Source organism: Ursus maritimus, unplaced genomic scaffold (genome assembly GCF_017311325.1).
Source record: "Ursus maritimus isolate PB19 unplaced genomic scaffold, ASM1731132v1 scaffold_21, whole genome shotgun sequence".
NCBI lineage: Eukaryota > Metazoa > Chordata > Mammalia > Carnivora > Ursidae > Ursus > Ursus maritimus.
In genome coordinates this window covers 40,252,978-40,274,099 of record NW_024424564.1, presented here as the reverse complement: position 1 = coordinate 40,274,099, position 21,122 = coordinate 40,252,978, and the positions used below count along the sequence as shown (strand labels likewise).

The 21,122-nt window shown below is 44.4% G+C and overlaps 1 protein-coding gene and 1 long non-coding RNA gene across 3 annotated transcripts in view; one reads left to right on the top strand and one right to left on the bottom strand.

Annotated features, from left to right (window-relative positions):
* Positions 1-8,672: 8,672 nt before the first annotated feature.
* On the bottom strand, positions 8,673-11,069 carry LOC121104352. The gene is made up of 3 exons (XR_005836636.1): positions 10,678-11,069; positions 10,439-10,586; positions 8,673-8,983 (listed from the first exon to the last, which is right to left on the bottom strand). It is a non-coding gene; the product is annotated as an uncharacterized LOC121104352 (long non-coding RNA).
* Positions 11,070-11,215: 146 nt separating this feature from the next.
* Positions 11,216-21,122, top strand: part of APPL2 (adaptor protein, phosphotyrosine interacting with PH domain and leucine zipper 2) — a 51,382-nt gene continuing 41,475 nt past the window's right edge. The window contains exons 1-2 of one of the 2 annotated variants that reach the window (XM_040637414.1): positions 11,216-11,411; positions 17,931-18,029. In XM_040637414.1, coding sequence (XP_040493348.1) covers positions 11,358-11,411; positions 17,931-18,029 — 153 coding nt within the window. In that variant the 5' untranslated portion in view covers positions 11,216-11,357. The remainder of the gene's footprint in view (positions 11,412-17,930; positions 18,030-21,122) is intronic. The other variant, XM_040637413.1, reaches the window with a different exon arrangement.

The following is a 21,122-nucleotide window of genomic DNA, read 5'->3' as shown; positions in this document are numbered from 1 at the left end:
AAGGCTCTCATACCATTCTTCTCCACTGAACAACACCCAGAAATTACAGGAGGGTAGAAGGTCAAGGGAGGGTCAGGGAGAAGGGAAGGGAGGAGGGAAAATAGCCTATGTCAGCAAGAACTCAAGCATCAGGGCGACAGTTCTGTTCTCTCTCTGTGGTTAGCCTGAGCTGAGCTCTGGAGCCAACTGCATTCCAAATGAGACACACGCTGCTTTCATGACCAGATATGGTATGTGTTACAAGGAAATGCACCTCAAATTTGTGAGAGAAACACTTAGGTGAGTGGAAAAGATTGAAAACAATAGCCGGCAGTCAGGGACTTTGTTGAGCCTCAAGGGAATAAACCTCTGGAATCACTTGGTGAGATGACCCCAGCTGGTTCAGGGACTACAAGGCTGGTTTCCTATTCATTCTATGGTAACCCCTGCAGGGGTTGAAAACAAAAAACAAAACCAAACAACTCTGGCATGATCAAGCATCCATCTCTTGGTACCCGAGAATGCTGCAGAGAAAGGGAATCCAGACCAGAAGGTGGAAGCAGAGAAAGTCTTAAAATATGTATGACTGATTTGGTTACCTCTTGGGAGGTGAAGGGGTTGGGGGAGGAGGTGAAATGACATGTATTGAGAGCCAACGAGAGTGCAAGATCTTAGAAGGAAGAGGCCCTGCCTGTCGCGCTCACCGTGTGCCCCAGCTCATGACATCGGTCCTGACATGCAGTAGACACTCCCTGTTTGTTGAAGGGAAGACAGATGGGGCACAGGGCCCATTATATCATGGGCACTCAGTAGATATTTCTGAAAGCATCATTTCGAGAATGACTACTATATGCCAGGCCTTGTTTCATTCTTCCATTCCATTTATAAGTATTCTGTCGGATGAGCTCCTATCATTTGCCAGATACCCTGCTGGACATTGAGACCTCAAAACAGAGAAGCGACGGCTCCTGCCCCGGAAGAGTTTCAGGTCTTAGCAATGGCGACGCCGTATCATGACCACAGGCTGTATCCGAGTGCAGGGAGATGCACGAGAAGAGCTCTGTCTTCCTGGGAGAGTCGAGGCAGTCTTTACAGAGGAGACAGCCTTTGAACTGAGCCTTAGAGAGAGCCGAGGATCTGAGACATTTCAGGCCGTGAGGAGGGTGGGAGAGAAAATACTAAGCTGTTCATCCTTGCAGGAGAGAACATTCTGTGGGGCAGAGAAAGTAGGTGACAAGATAAAGGAAGGAGATGAGGCTCAGGCCTAAGCCTAAAAGGGCAGACATTTCCTCTGGAACAGTTGGAACCGACCCTGTGGAAAACAGGAAGCAGGGCTGCTTCGGGCGTGTGTGACCTTGTACAGTCCGGCAGGATTCTCTGCTCGGGTGGGCCCGGAGCTTGGTGTACTGCTCTGCTGGAGGCCATCTTGAAATTCCTAACAATGTTTTCTTTCAGCCTGAGCTTTGTGAGGGAAATCCAGTGGGACAATGGAGCAGGCACGTGCATGGAGGAGATAGGTGTGGTAGGCCTGCCGGCTCCCTTGCCTTGCTGCTTCGTTTACATGTAGTGCTCACGATGCTCCAAGAGCACAGAAGTCCAGAGGACCTACTATGCGTGGGAGTTTAGCAATCACTCAAAGCCAAGGCAAGGTAAGCATGTTTCAGAAGCCACCAGCTCCCACTGAGTGTTGATAGAATGTGTCCATATTCAGAAGTGAGATAAAAACAGTGGGGTGAGGGGTGCCTGGGTGGCATCTGACTCTAGATTTTGACTCAGGCCACGATCTCAGGGTCCTGGGATCAAGCCCCATGTGGGGCTCTGTGCTTAGCAGGGAGCCTGCTTCAGCCTTCTCCCTCTGCCCCTCCCCCGTCTCTCAAATACATAGATAAATCTTAAAAAAAAAAAACAAACAGGGGCGCCTGGGTGGCACAGCGGTTGAGCGTCTGCCTTCGGCTCAGGGCGTGATCCCGGCGTTATGGGATCGAGCCCCACATCAGGCTCCCCTGCTATGAGCCTGCTTCTTCCTCTCCCACTCCCCCTGCTTGTGTTCCCTCTCTCGCTGACTGTCTCTATCTCTGTCAAATAAATAAATAAAATCTTTAAAAAACAAAACAAAACAAAACAAAAAAAAACCAGTTGGGTTAGTTTTGTATACTGGATCACAAAATATGAATTGTATCACTTCAGTGATTCCAAATATGAGTTAAAGGCTCCTATACTTGTCTTTAAAACTGGCACTGCATAATATAAACATGAATAGTGAAGTTCATGCTAAGAATTTATAATATGAATATTTCTTTCCTTAGAACAACATTGAATGGCAAATAACAACACCATGACAAATTGAGAGAGAGACTACAAAAAAAAAAAAAAGGAAAGAAAGAAAAGAAAAAGGAAAAATCTTCATATTTTAGTACATTCAATGGCATTCTCCCCTTGTTTTCTGAACATTTTGCACCTGGCACCAGAAATTATGTAGCTGGCCTTAATGGGGAGCCATTAAAAAAAAATTGGGCAGGGAAGAGACACAGCAAGTGTCTCTTTATCACTTGTATCATCTTGGCAAAGTAACTGTCACCAGAGTGTGGAAATTAGAATAGAGGGAGGTACAACAAGGAGAAAGAAGACCCATTATCACTGCAGCACAAAGCTGATGAATTCTATGCCAGAGCAGGGGCAGAGGGTGGAGAGAAAGGGATAGAAGTGTGAGGAGTTCATGGGCACAACATGAGGGCTGGGTGATTCATTCTAACGGAGAGGTAAACGAGGGGGAGGCATACAGTCTGACTTCCAGATTTCCAGGTCCAGCCACTGGGTGATGCCATCCATTGAGATGTGGAGTAGGAGGAAGTGCAAGTGTGATGGGTGAGGGAGGTGGGGTGGGTTGAAGGTGAAGCTGGGTCTGGGACATGGGGTAGACTTCTCGCTCCTGGATCTGTGCGGTACGTCCCCCCCCCCCCACCTTCTTGGAGTCAGACTCCACCTCTTCTGGCCTCAGGGCCATGGCCAGGCACGCTTGTCCTCAGTAGCATGTGCACCTGTGCACGCATGGGCACAGCTCATGGTCTGAGGAGTAGGCAGGTAGGTGTCCGTCTTCAGCCAGGATAATCAGAGTCCTTAACTAGGAATTTTCAGACTAAAGTTGGGAATCATCCCATTCCTTTTAGTGCCAGATGGGAGGCTGCAACTGCCAGCAGACATGGTTCTAGCATGCTGGAGACTCAGATCTGAGAGAACGAAGCCAACAGAGAGGATGAGTGGTGGAGAGAAAGCCCGGAGGGCTTTGACGTCCCAGCTGGGGAGGTTCTGGCTCACTTTGCCCTTCCTGGTGACACAGTCTAAGAAATCCAGCCTTCCCTCAAACTCCTCACCAATTGCTCCAGCTTTTCATGTCTTCCTTAAGCTAACTGAACTTAGGTTTCTTCATTTGTGACTGAGAGTCCTGATGAATACAGGACACCAAGCAAGTGCCCATGGAAGCAGCTTGTGATAGATGTCATTCCCATATCACAGAGAGGCAAAGTGAGGCTCAGAAAGGTTGGATAGAACCTCACGGCTGGTAAACCACAATGCCAGCACTTGGATGCCAGACTAGCTTCAATGTCAGGGATCTTTCTATGATGTCATGATTTCCTTCAAATCTGTTCATTATTCTTAGCATTCTTTTTTTTTTTTTAAGATTTTATTTATTTATGAGACAGAGAGAGCATGGGTGGGGGGGTGGGGGCAGAGGGAGAAGGGGAAGCAGACTCCCCACTGAGCAGGGAGTCCGACGCCAGACTTGATCCCAGGACCCTGAGATCATGACCTGAGCTAAAGGCAGACGCTTAACCGACTGAGCCTCCCAAGCGCCCCTCTTAACATTCTTTTCTATACATTTCTATAAATTGGAAGCAGAGCTTTAAATGCCAGAGTCAGTGACATTCATGCTACTGAACTTCCAAGTTTTTTGATTAATGACCAAAAGCCTCATAGGCCCATGATTTCTCTGGAACGATTCCCAGGCTCTGACTATTCCCACTTTAAAAGTTACTGGTAGTAGAGGGCCTAGTTGCTAATTTTGCAGGAGTCTAAAGTCAGTGACCTTATGAGCGAAACATTTTTCTAAACCTCATCTCGTTTTATGAGTTCAAATGGAAAGTCAAGTCTTAATTCCCAGTGAGAGTCACAAGGAGGTGACAACAAACTGTGCCCAAGGCTTTGGAACTTGAGAACATCTCTCTGTGACCGTTTCTCAAGTCTGCTTCTCTGTTTATTGTCCCCTCCTCTTCTTTATAGAACCTTCTTTTCCTACTATTCCATTAACCCAAGTGTAGTCTAAAGAGAATCTTATCTGATTAACTCCTAGGGAATTGTGGCAGAGACTTTTGTCCCCAAATTGTTATTCTCCCTCTTTTCTTTCAATAATCCCTGATTTTTTAAAAACTATTTATTATTTTTAATTGTGATATAATTCATATAAAACTCACCATTTTGAAGTGTACAAATCAACGTTGTTGTTTTTAGCACATTCACAAAGTTGTATGATCATCATTACTAAGTCCCGATCTTTTCATTATCCCAAAATAAGCCCCATACCTATCAGCAGTTCCTCCCCATTCCCTCCTCCCTCCTGCCTCTCTGGCGACCATTCATTTACTTTCGATCTCTATGGATTTTTCTCTTGTGGACATTCCATATAGTTGGAGTCATATAATACATGGCCTTTTGCGTCTGGCTTCCTTTATTAGGCATAGCGTTTTCAAGATTCAACCACATTGTAGCATGTGTAAGTACCTTACTCTTTTTATTGCCAAATTATAATGATAATGTGCCATTGTGGGGCGCCTGGGTGGCTCAGTCAGTGAAGTGTCTGCTTTCAGCTCAGGTCACGATCCCAGGGCCCAGCGGGGAACCTGCTTCACCCTCTCCCTCTTCTCCCCTGCTCCTGCTCTCTCGCTTGGTCTATCTCAAATAAATAAATAAAATCTTAAAAGAAAATAATGTTCCACCGTATGGCTATACCATAAACCATATTTTGTTTATCCATCTATCATTGACAGACATTCAGGTGGTTTCCCATGTTTTGGCTGTTATGAATAAGGCTCCTGTGAACACCCATGTACAAGTTTTGGTGTGGACAGATGTTTTCAATCTCTTGGGTGGACGCGAGGAGGGCCTTGCTGGGTCATATGATAACTTTGTTTCCCATTTTCAGGGGCTGACTAACTATTTTCTGCAGATACATTCCCATCAGCGGACTATGAGGAGAACCCTTGGTTTTTAGCTGTGCATGCAGAGCCTGGGAAAAGCCGGACTTTCCAGCATCCCTTGAAACTGTGTGTGGCCATCCTATGAGCAAGTCTTGGCTTATGGAACTGGATGTAAGCAGACATGGTATGTGCAGCTTCTGATGGAAACACGACCTCTCCTGCTTTCTCCAAGCTGCTAGATGAAAAGCCAACTTAGTGATGGGAGGACCAGAAGCTGTCCTGGGCTGAGGAATGACTTTGGGAAGGGAAGCCAGAAGGATAGGAGGAATCTGTGACTGACATTCTGGAGGGCCGTGCTGGGCCTGGACTGACCACCTCTGGGATTCTTACACATGGAAGAGAAATACACTTCCGTTGCCTTTAACACACTATTCTTTTTTTCTAACTAGTTACAGGCAAATTGAACCCTAACTGAATTCCTTCACTCACTGAACAAATTCTTACTGAAAGCCAACTGAAAGCCAGGTTCTGAGCTTGGAGCTAAAGAAATAAAGATGCATGAAATGAACCTTGCAGTTCCAGGTCTCACAGTTGAGTCACATAAATAAGTAAGATGATGGCACAAGTGTTAATAAAGGTGTATTCCATGCCTCGTAGGTGGATGGAGGAAAGACAGAGAGAACTGGACTAAAGGGACTCGGAGAAAGTCTCAGTTTAGCCCACAGGCCCCCACTTGTGTTTCCCAATTCCAGAAGTCAGAATTCCTGGGAAATCTCAGAGATGCCTGATACCATAAGCTATTCTTAGAATACTTCCAAGATTATGTACTCTTTATTCATTATTACAGCTATCTAAAATTGTTTAACAAGTAAGAAAAATGAAGTTTGGTGGCATTTATAAAGAACTGTCATCTCTAGTCAATATTCAACACTGGGTGGAAACTACCAGTGAATGTTATTGGCTGACTTGAATAATTAACATTGACCCCTTCTAACATGGCTAACAGCACTACGCTGTATCTTTAAAAAAAAAAAAAAGATTTATTTATTTGAGAGAGCAAGGGGGGGAGGGAGAACTCAAACAGGGGGAGGGGCAAAGGGGGAGGGAAAGAAACCGACTCCCTGCTCAGTGGAAAGCCCGACACAGGATTCGATCTCATGACCCTGAGATCATGACCTGAGCTGAAACCAACAGTCAGATGCTTAACCAACTGAGCCACCCAGGTGCTCCTATGCTGCATCTTGTGTCCAAATTGTCAATTCTAGGATGCATTTTTTTCTTCCAAGATTTGTTAGTTCTTGGAACACTGTTCAAAAAATTTATATAAAATATACTATATGTATAAACTTACTAATAGTTATTTTACTCGCAAGAATGACTTACCATGAGCAGCAGACAGAACCACGAAAACACAGACTTGGCAACAGCTACAGGCAAGACGGACTGATACATGGTGGTCGGTTTTCTGGTCCATGCTCCTCTCCTGATTTCCAGAAATGTCAACCTTAGCCTTCTATCATGTGCTTCCTTGCAGCCTGTGCCTCTCCTATCAGAATGCTCATCTCTTGGGCCGCCGGGGTGACTCAGTCGGTTGAGCATCTAACTCTTGATTTCAGCCCAGGTCATGATCTCAGGGTCATGGGATCAGGCCCTGTGTTGGGCTCTGTGCTCAACAGGGACTCTGCTTGAGATTCTCTCTCTCTCCCCCTGTCCCCTGTGCTTGCTCTCTCTAATAAATAGCAAATCTTTAAAAAAATAAAAAGAATGCTCATCTCTTTACTTACCTGCCATCATTAGACTGAAGCTCTCTTGAAGGCAGGAAGTCTATGTTTCTTTTACATGATAGAACTTCCAGTACCTTGCTTGGGGTTTAGAACCAAGTACATGCTTAATTAATATGCAGTGAATTGAATTTCACTGAACAGAGAACTGATGTTTAAACTGAGCTTTAGAAGGTGCATTTGTTAAGTGGTTTATGGAGGGAAGGGCATTTGGGGTTGAAGGAACAATCTCTGCAAAGACACGACCATGCCAAAGAGTGTATTTTCAAGGACTACAATGACCTCCCCTTGGCGGTGTGCAAAGGGTCATGGTAGGAGATGAACTCAGCACAGTACTCAGAGGCTAGGTTATGCAGGGGCTTGTGTCCCTGTTAAGGACTACAGATGTGACCCTTAGGCAGTCGGCGAGCCAGCCATGGAAGGAGGCCTCCAGAGACTTATGCTGGAGACAGACGGCCTGAGTTTGAATCCCACCTCTGATATTCCGTACTTGTGGGCAGGTTCTTTAAACTTCCTAGACTTCAGTTTCTTCATCTTTAATATGGAGATTATAACAGCAAATACTCAAGGAGGTTTTGGATAAAATGCCCCAGGAGATAATGCAGGTAAAATAATTAACACAGTACCTGGCACATGGTAATGGCTCAATAAAGTGCCTTTTTCTATTACTATTATTGCTCTTACTACCACCAAAGGGTTTTAAGTAGAAGAGTGACATATCTGATTCGTATCTTGAGTGAAAGCCAAAGGCCAATCCCCACCATGAGATGAAAACTCAGAACTGATGAGGGTCTTTCCTCTTTTTTTTAAGAAAAAAGATACATTTGAGAGAGAGAGGGAGCATGAGCAGGAGGCACAGAGGGACAGGGAGAGAGGGAATCTCAAGCAGATTCTGTGTCAAGCACAGAACCCGATGCAGGGCTTAATCTCATGACCCTGAGATCACGACCTGAGCCAAAACCAAGAGTCAGTTGCTCAACCAACTGAGCCACCCACGTGCCCCTCTTTCCCTTTTTTTAAAAATTGTTTTCCACAGTAGTCTCTCAGACCTAAAGGACTCCAAACCTCCTTGGGGTTCTTCAGTTTCCTCTCCTAGCTTCCACAGACTGGTTGTTAGAAAGCAAAACAAATGAAGGATGAGTGAAATATAGGCTGAGGTCATGGGAGTCTTAGGTGGAAAAAGCAGGAATAGTCATTCATTCAACAATGATTTGAAAAGCATTTTTTGTATGTCAGGACATTATGTAGGGACCTGGGAGGGAAGGGGTCATCCTTAGGCTTCCTGCCGAGCAGGCTTCCTTCTTTTGGGGGTATAGTGGGCACAGTCCTGACCTTTAGAACCTCAGCTCTGTCATTTGAGCCTCAATTGTAGCATCTGTAAAATGGGGGTATTGATACTTATGCCTCATCTTCCCATGTCCCAAGACGACTTTATCATACCCTTTCCTCTCTCCTCAAACTTCCAACACCCTCTCACCATCACTGTTTTGAGCTGATGGACTTGCTTCTTATTCTACTGAGAAAATAAAAGCAATCAGAAAAGAGCTTCTTCACCGTCCTCCATTTAATCTACCAACCTACTGTCGCATGTATCAATCTGAACACACTGTCCCTGTTTCTATCCCCATCACATGTGATTTGGATTTCACTTCTTTTTGTCACTCAAGGACCATGCTCCTATAATTGTCATATCACTTTTCATATCTTCAGTTTTCCCCCACTCTTCCAGGACATTCTCCTCAGCGTACAAATAACCAAAGAAATATAGTCTCCTTATTTCCCGGTTCTCCCAGGCTTTTATGTTTTCTTTCAGCTAATTGGAGTTAGATTTCTGTCATTTCCAATGGAAAAACCTCTGGTTAATACAGGAGACATAGATAGGTGCCAACGGAAACAACTTGTATCTATTTCCCCATTGATCTTCAGTGGGTAAAATGTTCCAGCTCCATAGAGTTCATTCTTGCTCTCCCCAGAGGACACGGCAACTCTTAATTGTCCATCTTTGAACTTCCTGTCACCAACCTCACAGCGCTGCGGGGATTTCAAACACAGTTGGGTGGATGTTTGAAATCCACCCTCACAATAGTTTAATAGAGACAGATAATTTTACATGAAACATTTAAAATTATTCTCATGTTTGCATAAAAATTCCTCTTACATATTTTTCACAGATTATCTGTTGAAGAGGAGGATATTTGGCTTCAGAATTTAAATGAGAGGCATAATAAAGAGAGTAAAATATGTGGGAGACACAGTGCTTAATATTGAGCAGTCTATATTTAATTAAATGATTAGATGAACTAATGAATGAAATGAATTAACAATTTGCAGATGTGTTGTATTCCCAGAGTTGGTTTTGTAACTCGGTTGCTTTGAATTTGGGATGCATTCTCCCACAGAAACAATGTTATGAAGATACTTAAGTGCCAAGAAATCCCACTGAAGCCGTTTACTCATAATGTAGCAATAAAATGTGGAAAAGTAACGGCATTGTGTAAGAACACTTAAACAATTTTGAATACAGGTGTTTGAGGAAAAGTGACTTTAATTAGGAGATGAGGTGGCACACAAAAAATGTTGCAGTGTTTTCCAAGGGGACTTGTGAGCCCTTTCAAGGATCATGGAGGGCACTGTGTCTTTTTTAACATCTATTTTCATATTAAAATGTATGCATTTTTTTCCCTTGGCACAATCTTACATTATTCTTATCATCAGCAGAATCTTTATTGTTTGTCTTCCAGGCAATTAGTAACTGTTTGTTTCCAATTGGCTGGAAGGATGGGAACAAAGCAAGATGGAGAGTTGGGGGGAAATTTCTCTTAATTGGAAAAAAGTTGTAAGAAAAGAATGCCATACTCAGCAAACAAGTATTTTGTTACCACATGTCTCAGTATTTGGGTAAAAGGAAAATGATGTGCTATGCTCTTAGAGGCTTACTTTTTACACAGGGAGTCGGATCTAAACACACACACACACACAAAAACACTACCTGGTAAGACACCCTGGATGTCAATCAAAGAGATAGCTGTCTGTAGTGGGTGGTGATATATGCGGCCAGGGACAGGTAAGGAAGAGCTTGAGTCTGGACTTTGGAAGAGGATTTCAGTAAGGAGAGATTTGGCAGAGTATATGAGGTGAAATTAACTGAATGGTACTCGTGGTAGAAATGATAGAAAACGCAGGAAAAGGAAGAAACATGGTGTGAACATGATTCTACCCAAGAAGAACGAACATGGCAGGAAAAAGGATGCCGGTGATTTCCCCATGGAGGCCATATAATGGCTCAGGAAAGTTGCTGCTGGCTGCAGCCAACTAGGAATGATGGCCTTGGAGTCTCCAAGTGACCAGGCAGCCTGCCATCAGAATTTCAGGTGTTTATAACTCAGATTGTACCTTAATAGACCCCAGTGTTTCTAAAGCATCCGGATAATTTTATCATATCCTGCCTGTTGATTTTGGTTACATGTTCTGTTGGCCAAATCTTACCGATTCCCGAAGAAGGAACTTCTGAGACCCTTGCGTTTGGTATAAGACGTCGTGTGCCATTTGCTCCCCTCCTTCCTTCTCTTCTTCCTCCACCTTCCGTTGTCTGACCCTGACCAACTCACTCATTCTCTGGGGCCCGTTTTCTAACCTATAAACGAGTGCAACAGAACTAGATTATACATTCCTTCCAATTCTAAAACCGCACGTGAAATTTTCCAAAATGACGGAACACAACAAACCATGTGGGCGAGGTCTGATGCCACTGCTCAAATCCTATAGCTCTGGTTTCCACAATGGCTACTTCTGAATGACACAGACGATTCAGTTATCCATTGTTTCTAGAATTACGTGACCTCTGCGCTCGGAACTGTCACGGGGGCACTGGGATTTATCTGGAAAACGTGGTGTGTCAAGTGTAGGCTCTTCGTTAAGCAAGTGGCGAGGGTCACAGAGGCAAAATCTGTTCGCTCCTATCGCCTTCGATTCAAGAGTCTTCTAGGTAGGCGCAAGCAGATAAAACCTTATCGTTCCCCGTTTGGGTGCTTGAGCAGCGTAAGTATCCGGCTTGCTAACCACACACCTCGACACCTCGGCTGAGCACTGAGCCGCGGGGCCCACGTGAGGCTCTGCGGCTTCCCGCGAGCAGCGGCGCGGCGGCAGCGGGGCCGCCACACTTCCGGTGGCCAGGCCGCGCGCGCTCGCCACACTTCCTGTTGATCCGGCTCCGCGGAGGGCTGGCCTGGGAGGAGGGCCGGCTGGGCGGGACGGAGGGCGGCTGCGGGGGAGGCGGCCACTGGCCAGGAGTGGGCGCGCGCGGGGCCGCGGCGGGCACGGAGCGTCCGCCTTGTCGCTTCAGCCCGGAGCACCCTCGGCGGCCGCGCCTCCTGCCCTCCGTCCTTCTGCCCGGCCCCGCGCCACCATGCCCGCTGTGGACAAGCTCCTGCTGGAGGAGGCGTTGCAGGACAGCCCCCAGGTACCTCCCGCCGCTTCGGTCCCCTCACCCGGGGACTGGAGGCCGGGGAGGCCCCTCGAGCCCCGGGGGTGGAGGCCGGGAGCACGCTGGGGCCGGGAGGGGGCACCCCGCGGACGGGGCTGGAGAACCCGAGAAAGCCCCCCGCGGCGGGAGTCTTTGTGTCGTGACCCCTTTTCCAGAGTCAGCTGAAACTGACGCTGCCCGGCCTAAACTCGGTCTCCATCGCTTCGCTGAGTGCCTCGGACAAATAAGCTTTTTGTGCCGCAGTTTTGTCATCTGTGACACAGGGATAATAATTGTCCCCGCCTCTTAGAGTTGTCGGAATTAAATAAGGGAATGCCTGTAAAGTTGCTAGCGGGCAAAGTCTGGTACAGAAGAAGCAGTCAGTCTTGGTTATTCCTACTACTACTGATGCGAGGGGTCCTGGTGGATTTAGGGCCAAGAAGGGAGGCAGAGAGCCCAGCTTTCTTTCCCAGCGGTACCCTTCGGCACGGTTTTCCCATTTTGTCAAGAGAAAATTACACCTGCCCCATTTGTCGCACAGGGGGACTTCATTAGCACGCTCCAGATGGAAGAAAGCCCTTGGAGCTCTTCAGGTGAAAGCTGCTGTGTAAAGCGAACAGATGAGTGCAGAATGACAGGAGTTCGTAATTCGGTGCCCTTTTCTTCAGGGAACTATTTTTGCTCCGCATTAGCCTTGCCCCAGCTTCTTATCTACTCTCCTGGTTCTGTATCCCTGGCTTTATTTAAACCATCTTTTTATCCCCTGGTGTCTCAACTCTTGAAAAATTCGAATGAGATTAACACGTTTTCCTTCTCTTTTCGGTTCCTTTCCTTTTTTCTTAGCAAATTGAACTGCCGGGGTGATCTTTTGATGGACTAACCTACACCCACTCTGCATCTAGTCGGTTCAGTATTAGCAGTCAAACGGCTGTGTGCTTAGTTGCCTTGTGTCCATTTCTTTGTGATCTTCCTTAGGTAGGAAGTAAGAAACTTGAGCAAGCTGTGACTTTTTTTTTTTAACTGGCATCCGCTGGTCTGATTGACTTTTCAAAGACCTCTTTGAAGTCTCTAGACTTGTGGCATTTTAATGGGACCGAAGCCCTTCGGAGAAGTCATTTTGTCCATCCTCACACATAATGTGAGATATGAAGATAATAATGTAGAATTTCTACGGATACCATTTTGAACAGGGATTTCCGTTTGCTTTCTAGTCCGGAAGTTCAAAGATTTATTGCTTTCCTAACTGATCATGGTGGTGGCTGAGCCAGGTCAGAGCGGTTGCACTCACTGATTCTCCTATGCTGCTCTCACTGAGAAGTCAAGTTCTGCATTTCTGACTCTCACATAAGCGAATACGCACCATTGCTGAGTGGTTTACAGCATTTGCTCAGCTGGGAGGTAGCAGAGAACTGGCAAACAAGTCAGGAAAACTGGATCCTAATTCTTGCTCTACCACTAACTTACCATGTGATTGGGGCAAGTCACTTACCCTCACCCTGTGGCTGACTCAGTTTTCTCATCTGCAGAATAAGGGACGTGGAGCAGTTGATCTTTAAGGGGCTTTAGAAGCTTAAAATTATGTTGCATGGTCATAACCTTGAGCTTATATGTGGAAGAGGAGGCTTAGTGGCATTGGCATTCCTATATGATGTTCTTCTTAATGTAGGGAATTGTTACTGCTTTGGGGACTTAGGTGTCATCTTACCAGGATTCTTCATGAGGTTGTTCGATGGAAGCTAACATTCAAGAAGGTCTCTGATAATCATCAGAATATATTTATTTAGCAGTCTTATATAGGACGTGTGCCTAAAGTGGCCTTATTCCCGAGGAAACCCATAGATTTGGAACCAGAGAAAAGCTAATCTAATTCCTTTTATGTGTAAAGAGTAAAAACAATAGCAAACACCTAAATCACACGTGTATTTTATGCACCAGGCATTATTCTAAATCCTTTACCTGTATTAATTCACTTTATAGTCCCAATAATCTTTTGAAATAAGTCTCCTATGAAAATTAGCAAGGAGCAGAGAAGTTGAATAACTTGTCCAAGATTATACACTATACAAGTGGGGGAGCCAGGATTGGAACCAGGCAGTCTAGCCTGTATTGTTCAAGTTGGCCCTGCTACCTGGCACCTGGCGTTTCTATCATCGGTGACCTAAAATGTTTTGCTGAAAGGAAAAGATCCTAAGAAACCATCTATTGTTTGTTTCTTCTAGTTTTATGGAGAGTAGTTATGAGGGTTGCTGCAGCAACCTGCACATGATTCATTAAGTGAGCACAAAAGCGTTTGTAATTGAACTCAGTGACCCAAGGAGAGCTGAATAGCAGTTGACCGCCCTTAGACACATCTATTCATTTCGTCCTTTTTAGTTCTGCACGGTGTATTGGAGACTAGTCTGTGTGTACGCATATCATTTCTGGTTACATCTGATATGTGAGATGCAGAACGTTTTGGGGACGAACCTACTCGTCTCCGTAGCTGTTTGCGAGCCTCTGGTTCTTGCCAGGCGCCGCTAGATGCTGGGAACACAGTGACAGGGTAGGAGTGCCTGCCCTCCACGGGGCACAGTCTGTCCCGGGAGACAGATAAGGAAAGCAGTGCCAGGGCCACGTGAATGGGCTGTGGTAGGAACACAGACGCAGCTTTGAGCAGCTGCCACGCAGACTTCTTCAGGGGCTTATTGGCTTTTGTGTAAGTAGTCCGCTTTTGAGATAAGGTGAAGACAAAAGCAGTATTGCTTGCTGTTCTCTTGATTTTTGTGTGTTTGTTTCCTTTGCAGTTGGCAAAACTGAGGCCCAGAGAAATTAAAGACTTAGTTCTGAGATTATACAGTGAGTGGTGCGACTGGGAACAGCCCTGCTTGACCAAACCAGGCTTTCTTTACTGAAGCAAGAGGCCTCAAAACAACCTGGTGGTTGTGTCTTTACTGTGGAGAATAATGTGTCTGTTTTATAATCAGAGTTATTAAAATTGTGCCATTATATGATCAGATGCTATTCTGGAGAATAAAAAATGTCTAGGACTATCTTATTAGGTACCACCCAGTTTCTTTAAGATGGAGGGATGATGTAGCTGAGGCTGTAGGTATCCTTAGGCTGTTTGGTTTTTTGGCCAGGCATACTCTTAAAAGTGTAGGGTAGTAGGAAAAGGATGGAATTGAAATCCTGATTCTGCCATTGCTACCTTAGGCAAGTTACTCGACCTCTCTGAGCTTGTGTTTCAACATGTGTAAAATTAGAATAAAATTAGTTACTTAATGGGATTCTTAGGAAGAATGAATAATGTGTGTAAAGTGTCTTCATGCCTGCATGTCCTAGTAACTCCATAAACGATTGCTGCTGTTATCTTTATAAGTGATAGGCATCAGGGTCTTTCGAACTTTTAAGCAGGGTCTTTGATGTCTGGTGTACCTTCGGCTGGTCCTTGGTCTCATTCCTTACATTCCAGATAGAGAACATTCCTGTTGTTCCAGATACAAATTTAGGCAGATATGGAGCTGATAATGTGGATATCAAAACAGTGCCTAAGATAGCTGGGCAGGTTTTTTTTTCAGCAGTGATCATGGCCTAGTTAGAAAGGCTGGCTTTTTCTTGCCAGGGCTAATGGGGGTGGTCATGGTAAACATGTCCAGAGTGTAAGGAAACAAAACACTTGTGATATAGATTTGGCAGTTATTACAGGGGAGAGTGTGACAGGATGACCGAAGGGAAACCGGCTCCAGGCAGGACGTGGGCTGTGGACCACAGAGCATGCCCACTGATAAAGCTCAGCCAGCTGGGTGACAGGTGCAGCCTCCTGCAGGGGAGGAAGTGTGGCCGTTGGTGCCGGTCAACCCTGGGTTGACGTCCCAGCCCTGCTGCTTCCCAGCCATGGGAGGTTGAGCAAGTTTCCTGACCTTGATGAGCCTCAGTTTTATTATCTGTAAAACAGGGTTATGTATCCATGGTCTCTACCTCATAAAGTTGTTGGAAGGATTAAATGAAGTAACAAATATTTAGTGCTCAGCACAGTGTCTCACAGGAGGTACAGAGTAAATGGGAGGGCTTGTTTTTGTTCTCTTCGTGGAGGACATTTACATAAGCTTTCTCTTTTCATCTTCTCATTTTCCATTCGGTTTTATTCCTGAGAGTTTTAAAAACAGTAAGTAGGACTCAACTAAATGGATATCAGTCGTAGTTAGAAAAATGAAATATCCTCAGTCACTTGTATCATTCTTTCCTTCTGATTTTCCTAGACATGTTAGTTAGAGCAGAGAAAGATACCAGAACCATCATAAACGAGAGTGAGCTCCTCCAGCATTGACACCATGAACACAAGGAGACAAAAAGGTCCTTTACTATTAGATAACATTTATGGACAACCGTGTGGAGAAGTGTCACTGTGGTGTTCAAATGAAATCATGCAGAGACTCTTGCCCCTTTCCTTTCAGAGTCTCCCAGACGCTCTGTCTGTATCTGCTCTCTCTATATCTTCAATAAATTCTGCTCTCACTTAGAAAAAATGAAATCATACCTGCAAAGCCCTTAGTGTCCAGCATATAATAAGCAATCACAGTTCATTATTTTCGTAATCAGTATCATCTGCTGGCACTATACCTCACACACTGCTAGGCGCTTTATGTATATTCATTATCTCAGTAACCCTACAAATTAGTGTTGCAGCCTGGATTTGGACCCAGGACTGACATGGTCCCAAGGGGATCCCAGATGCTTTGAGAGGCGCAGCAGGCTCTAAGCTCCTGGAGAACATAGAGTCGGTTCTAATGACCTCTGAATCGCAGTTCCCAGCACGATGTTTCAGCAGAAACCGGATGAAGGCAGAGATGCATGCATCAGTGAATGAATACAATCTTTTCCCTCCCCAAAATGCAAAGTATATTAAAAAGATAGAATGAAGAGTTTGGAACCGATGTTTTCCACCTACTGGTTGACATCCATGCATCGATTACGAGAGCCAGTGGGTCACAGTCATGATTTTTGTTTACAAATGGAAGAGAGCGGAATAGAACAGAAAAAAATCGGAGTGTATATGCATACTAATGATAAACATTGTTTGGTAACATGTTTCATACCATTTTTTTAATTTTAGAAGGCTTGAAGACCTCTGCTCTGGCACACAAATTTATATACCCTATGAACTCTGATGTTTTGCTGTCGTTGAGAGCTTTGTAAAAACCTGTCTTATATTTTCCATGCTCATTGCATCTGGTCCCTCTGTTGATAAGGATTGATACTGAAGAGAGTACCTTGGTCTCAGAGAAGGTATTTTTAGCTTTGAAGGGGTCAGGCAGAGCCAGGACAAGTGTGTCCTGCTGCGAAGTACGCTGGAGTTTAGGGGACAAAATCCAGGGGAGACTGAATGATCCAAACACCCAGGTAATTAATTGAGGGTGCTTTGAAGTCAGTCACTGCTATCTTACCTGAAGTTAGAAAAAGAAAGAAGGAATTGAAATGCATACGCAGGGAGGTAATGAGCCTTAATAGATTGTTCTCTGTAAAATGCTTTGATATTATCGTATTATAAGCATTTCTGTAACTTACTGTCCATTCTGTGCCTAATGGGTTGTTTTTAGCGATCCCATTATCACTGACATAATATTTTAAATGCCCACTGTGCTGGACACATTAAGTAAAGTCCCTTGAGTAGATATGGTCACTTATGTGACACCTCAGTGCTTATTTAGACACCATCTCCTATGTCAGTATTTCTTCAGTGTTCAATGTGTCAGGCTCTGTGCACAAGAACAATAGGAAATACCTTCCATCTAAAGACATTGCTCAGCTGCTCCGGGGCCCTGAGTAGTTAGCCTTCCCGAAGGAACAGAGCTAGCATTCTTGCTAAGTTGCGATTTCAGTTTTGTGCCCAGATCTGCTGCTGGTGGACCCAGGGTATACGGAATTTCCTGGCTACGAGTTTAAAATTAGTTAAATAAAAGATGACGAAAGATGTGGAAATTGACTGTAGTATCTTAAGAGGAAAGAATGATGCACTCCTGCGAGATGTCCAAGTTTGCAGAAAACCAGACAGATGGTTAGCTGTTGGGGTGATGCCGTGCTGGGCGTCCACACCCCAGGTAAACACACAGGCCTGGCGTTGTGTTCAGTTTATGGGCTGGAAAAGGGAGGCTGCCTTTTTAACTTTCTTTTTTTTTTTTCCCAATTGGATGGACTCTCCTTGTGCTTAGGTAGGGGCTAAGTTGAAACAGGTAATAGCCCTCAAGTCTTACTCTTCAAAAACTGGCTTTCCTTCTCTGGCCCTGACATTCGAATTGTATTCAGTTTCCCCCCTCATTGTAGTCTGAAGGATTAGGAAAGTAGTTCTAAATCAAAGCTCCAGGAATCAGCTCTTCCTAGTATTATCAGTAAAAGAATAAAGCCGGAGAATTGGCACCTTCCTTCCCCATTTCAGAGGTGCGCACGCGCGTGCGTGCATGTGTGCGTGTATGTTTTCTACCTCCTTTGTAACTTTTCCACTTAGAAATAAAATCGACTTCTTTTCTTCTTTTCTCGTAGACTCGCTCTTTACTGAGTGTGTTTGAAGAAGATGCTGGCACGCTCACGGATTACACCAACCAGCTGCTCCAGGCCATGCAGCGTGTCTACGGAGCCCAGGTAGCCTGCTGTGCCCTCCCCCAGGAGGAGTAGAGCGGGCGCCCCCTGCCCTCATCTTGAACTTCTCTCAAGAGGCTGAGAAATAGGAGTCAGAACAATATCACTGAAAATTTGGAAATAAAATCAGAATTGTTCTCCTCACTTCTGCTCACGTTAAAAAACGGAGGACAGTCTGTTTTCTCTGCTTAAGAAAGTGGGTAATTTTCCTGAAACTAGTAAAACCAGTAAAGAAAGACCACGTCACTGGTTCTGATTTTTTAAAAAATTCAGCCCCAGAGGGGAACACTTGAATCTCCTCATCCTACTTGTGAATGAGCGGGGTCAGTATCCTGAGACATGCTCTTTGCCTTTCTCGTAAATGGGAGTCTTAGACGTCGGGGCAGGCGGGTAGAGGGGGTTTTCCACGTGCTTCCTCTGAAAAGGCTTGAGTCACACTTCTGAAACTATCGGGTGGCTTCTTTGTTTTGAGGAACAAATACCTCCGACTTGCAAAACAATGGAAAATAAATTGCTGAGTAGCAGAAGTGAATCTTTTTAAGATCGAGAAATGCCTGTGTATGTTACGTTCTAAGGGAAGACTTACAAATTACTTAAAATTTATTATGTTGCATGTCAAAATATTATGGCAGTCGATGCTTTTGATTATTGATTCCTTGCTGACTTAAATCTGTATGTGTCAGTGTTTCTTTTTCTCATTAATGATCTCTAAAGAGATGCCACAGTGTATAATATATACTAATAATTGTGTGTAGTCATTTCTTATATAACCCTTCATATATGATCATTTATTATTATTGTTTTATTAGTCATTTATTCATATTGTATATGGGAGGAAGACTCAGTCCTTGCCATTAGAGAGCTTTCATTTGGGTGGGGAGACAGAGAAAACATGTATCTAAGAGCGTTAGCACCGCTGGGAGAGAACGTCGCCTAACCCAGAGGAATTGTGCTCAGCACCCAAAGGGAGGAGGATTGTGACAGTCGAGATCAATTGAGTATTTTGTAGCTTCTGGGCCTGATTTCAGGACTTTCACATGGATTGTTTCATTTAAATTCCTCAGGAACCCTGTGAGGTGGGCATTGTCACCATCCTCATGTTATGGGTTAGGAGACTTAAGGATTCCAATGACAAATGACTTGTCCAAGTCCACCCCGTTACTACATGGCAGAACAAGTCAGCCCGAACCTGAAGCCCAAACTCTCAGCTATGAAACCTGGGGCAGCCTGAACTAGGGGAGTGGCAGCAGAAATGGAAAGAAGTGGGTGAATTTCAGAGGTGTTCTGGAGGCAAATTGGTGACTGATTGGAGGTGAAGGGGTCGGATGTGTGAAGGATGAGTCCGAAGTGATGTCCAGGTCTTTGACTTGAACAACAGGGTGGATAGTCGGGAGCACACGGAAAGAGACGGAGGGGGTGTGTGTGTGTGTGTGTGTGTGTGTGTGTGTGTGTGCGTGTGTGTAATGGCAGGGATGCCAATGGTAATTCTTTCTTGAAGGCTGATTTTGAGGTGTCCGTGGGATATCAAAGTGGACATCAGATCTAGAGTTCAGGCTGGAGATACAGATTTGCAAACCCTACTGTATTACACAAGTGTAACTTAATTGGGACTGATTTTAAAACCCAAACAAATCATGTGCTCATGTGTGATATTACTTGTTGTTTTGGTAAGACATTCAGAAATTGGGGATGTATCATGGTTGATTTTTATAAAACCCTATTTATATTATATGTTTTTATATTCCCTATATATTCAAAATTTAAGAAAATAGAAATTTTTTTCCCACTGGGCTTGGACCTGAACTTACTTGCTATTCAGTAATTTGAATATTGTCATTAAATGATTTGTCTCCCGTTTAAGGTTTAGGAGCCCCACGACTTAAGGGACAGTGTCTCTGTCACTCCCAAGAGTCTCTCTGTTCTGCCTCTCCATGTCTGTCAGAATCATTTACTTGGAGACGTCCAGATGCTTTCTTATGCGTTTTTTTTCTTTTGAGCCAGAAAACTACATTTTGCCAAAATTAAGTGGGTCGTGCATTCCAAGAGTCTGTAAACCGGCTTTTAATTCACACCACATGATCATCACATGGGTTCTGTACTGGCCAGAAACCCTTCCTCCGGCCTCAGCATTTCCTGCAGCAGAGGCTCGCGGGAAGGGCTGGTTAGGGCTGCCAGACGCAGCGACAGATGCGAGCAGTGGCCCGCGGCACCCAGACCGGCTGGGTCAGGGTCAGTTGGTTTTCAGGTTTATGTGAAGGCTTAGGTGTCTTATTTTGTTTCTTTGTAATTAAAAAAAGAAAACTTCTTTGACTCCTCTTTGATGAATTTGTTTATATACACGTATGTATGGGTGTGTGTATATGTATGTATAGTAATACTTATCAGTGTTTTCACTCCACTTTTTTCCCCTAAGTTATGTTTTCTTGGTTTATTTAACATTATTCCTAAATATTTTACACCTAGACCTGTTGAATTAAATTAATAGGGTTTTATAATCTCATTCTTAAAAACAGAGGCACTTAGCAAGATGTTTTTGCATTATTGTATTTTAAAAAACCAGGTTCATGGTTCTGATAAGTGATAAATGTTCACAAGAGGTACTTTGAATCAGATCACATGGTAAATTTCTGTATCCTGATAGGGCGAATGCCATTGGACCTCAATTTTCGAAAGAGGAAGAGTGAGGAAAAGTAAGGGAAAGTTCTGTGAGCAGTTTTGCTGACTGTAGCCGATTTGGGGGAGAATTATAAATTTTATTTGACTTATGTGCTAGAATGAACCTATAGTCCATGGCTGTTTTTCACCTTTAACAGTGGTCTGTGAAGTCACGTCTGGTCTTTTGACTGTCAAATGTGCCTTTGCACGCCAAGGGAACCGAGTACCTTGTTAGGAGTCATTTGAACGAAAGAAGCAGTACATGTTTCTCATACACTAATAGCAGAGATGGGTTACATAAAAAGATCTGCTGTCTTGAAGATGATTGGCTAAATAAGTTTAAAATCTCTTAGTGTTTGAATAGATGCATCTGTGTCCATATTCAGTTAAATCTCAAATTTTGTGTTTCATACAATTGTTATACAGAATCACATAAATAAT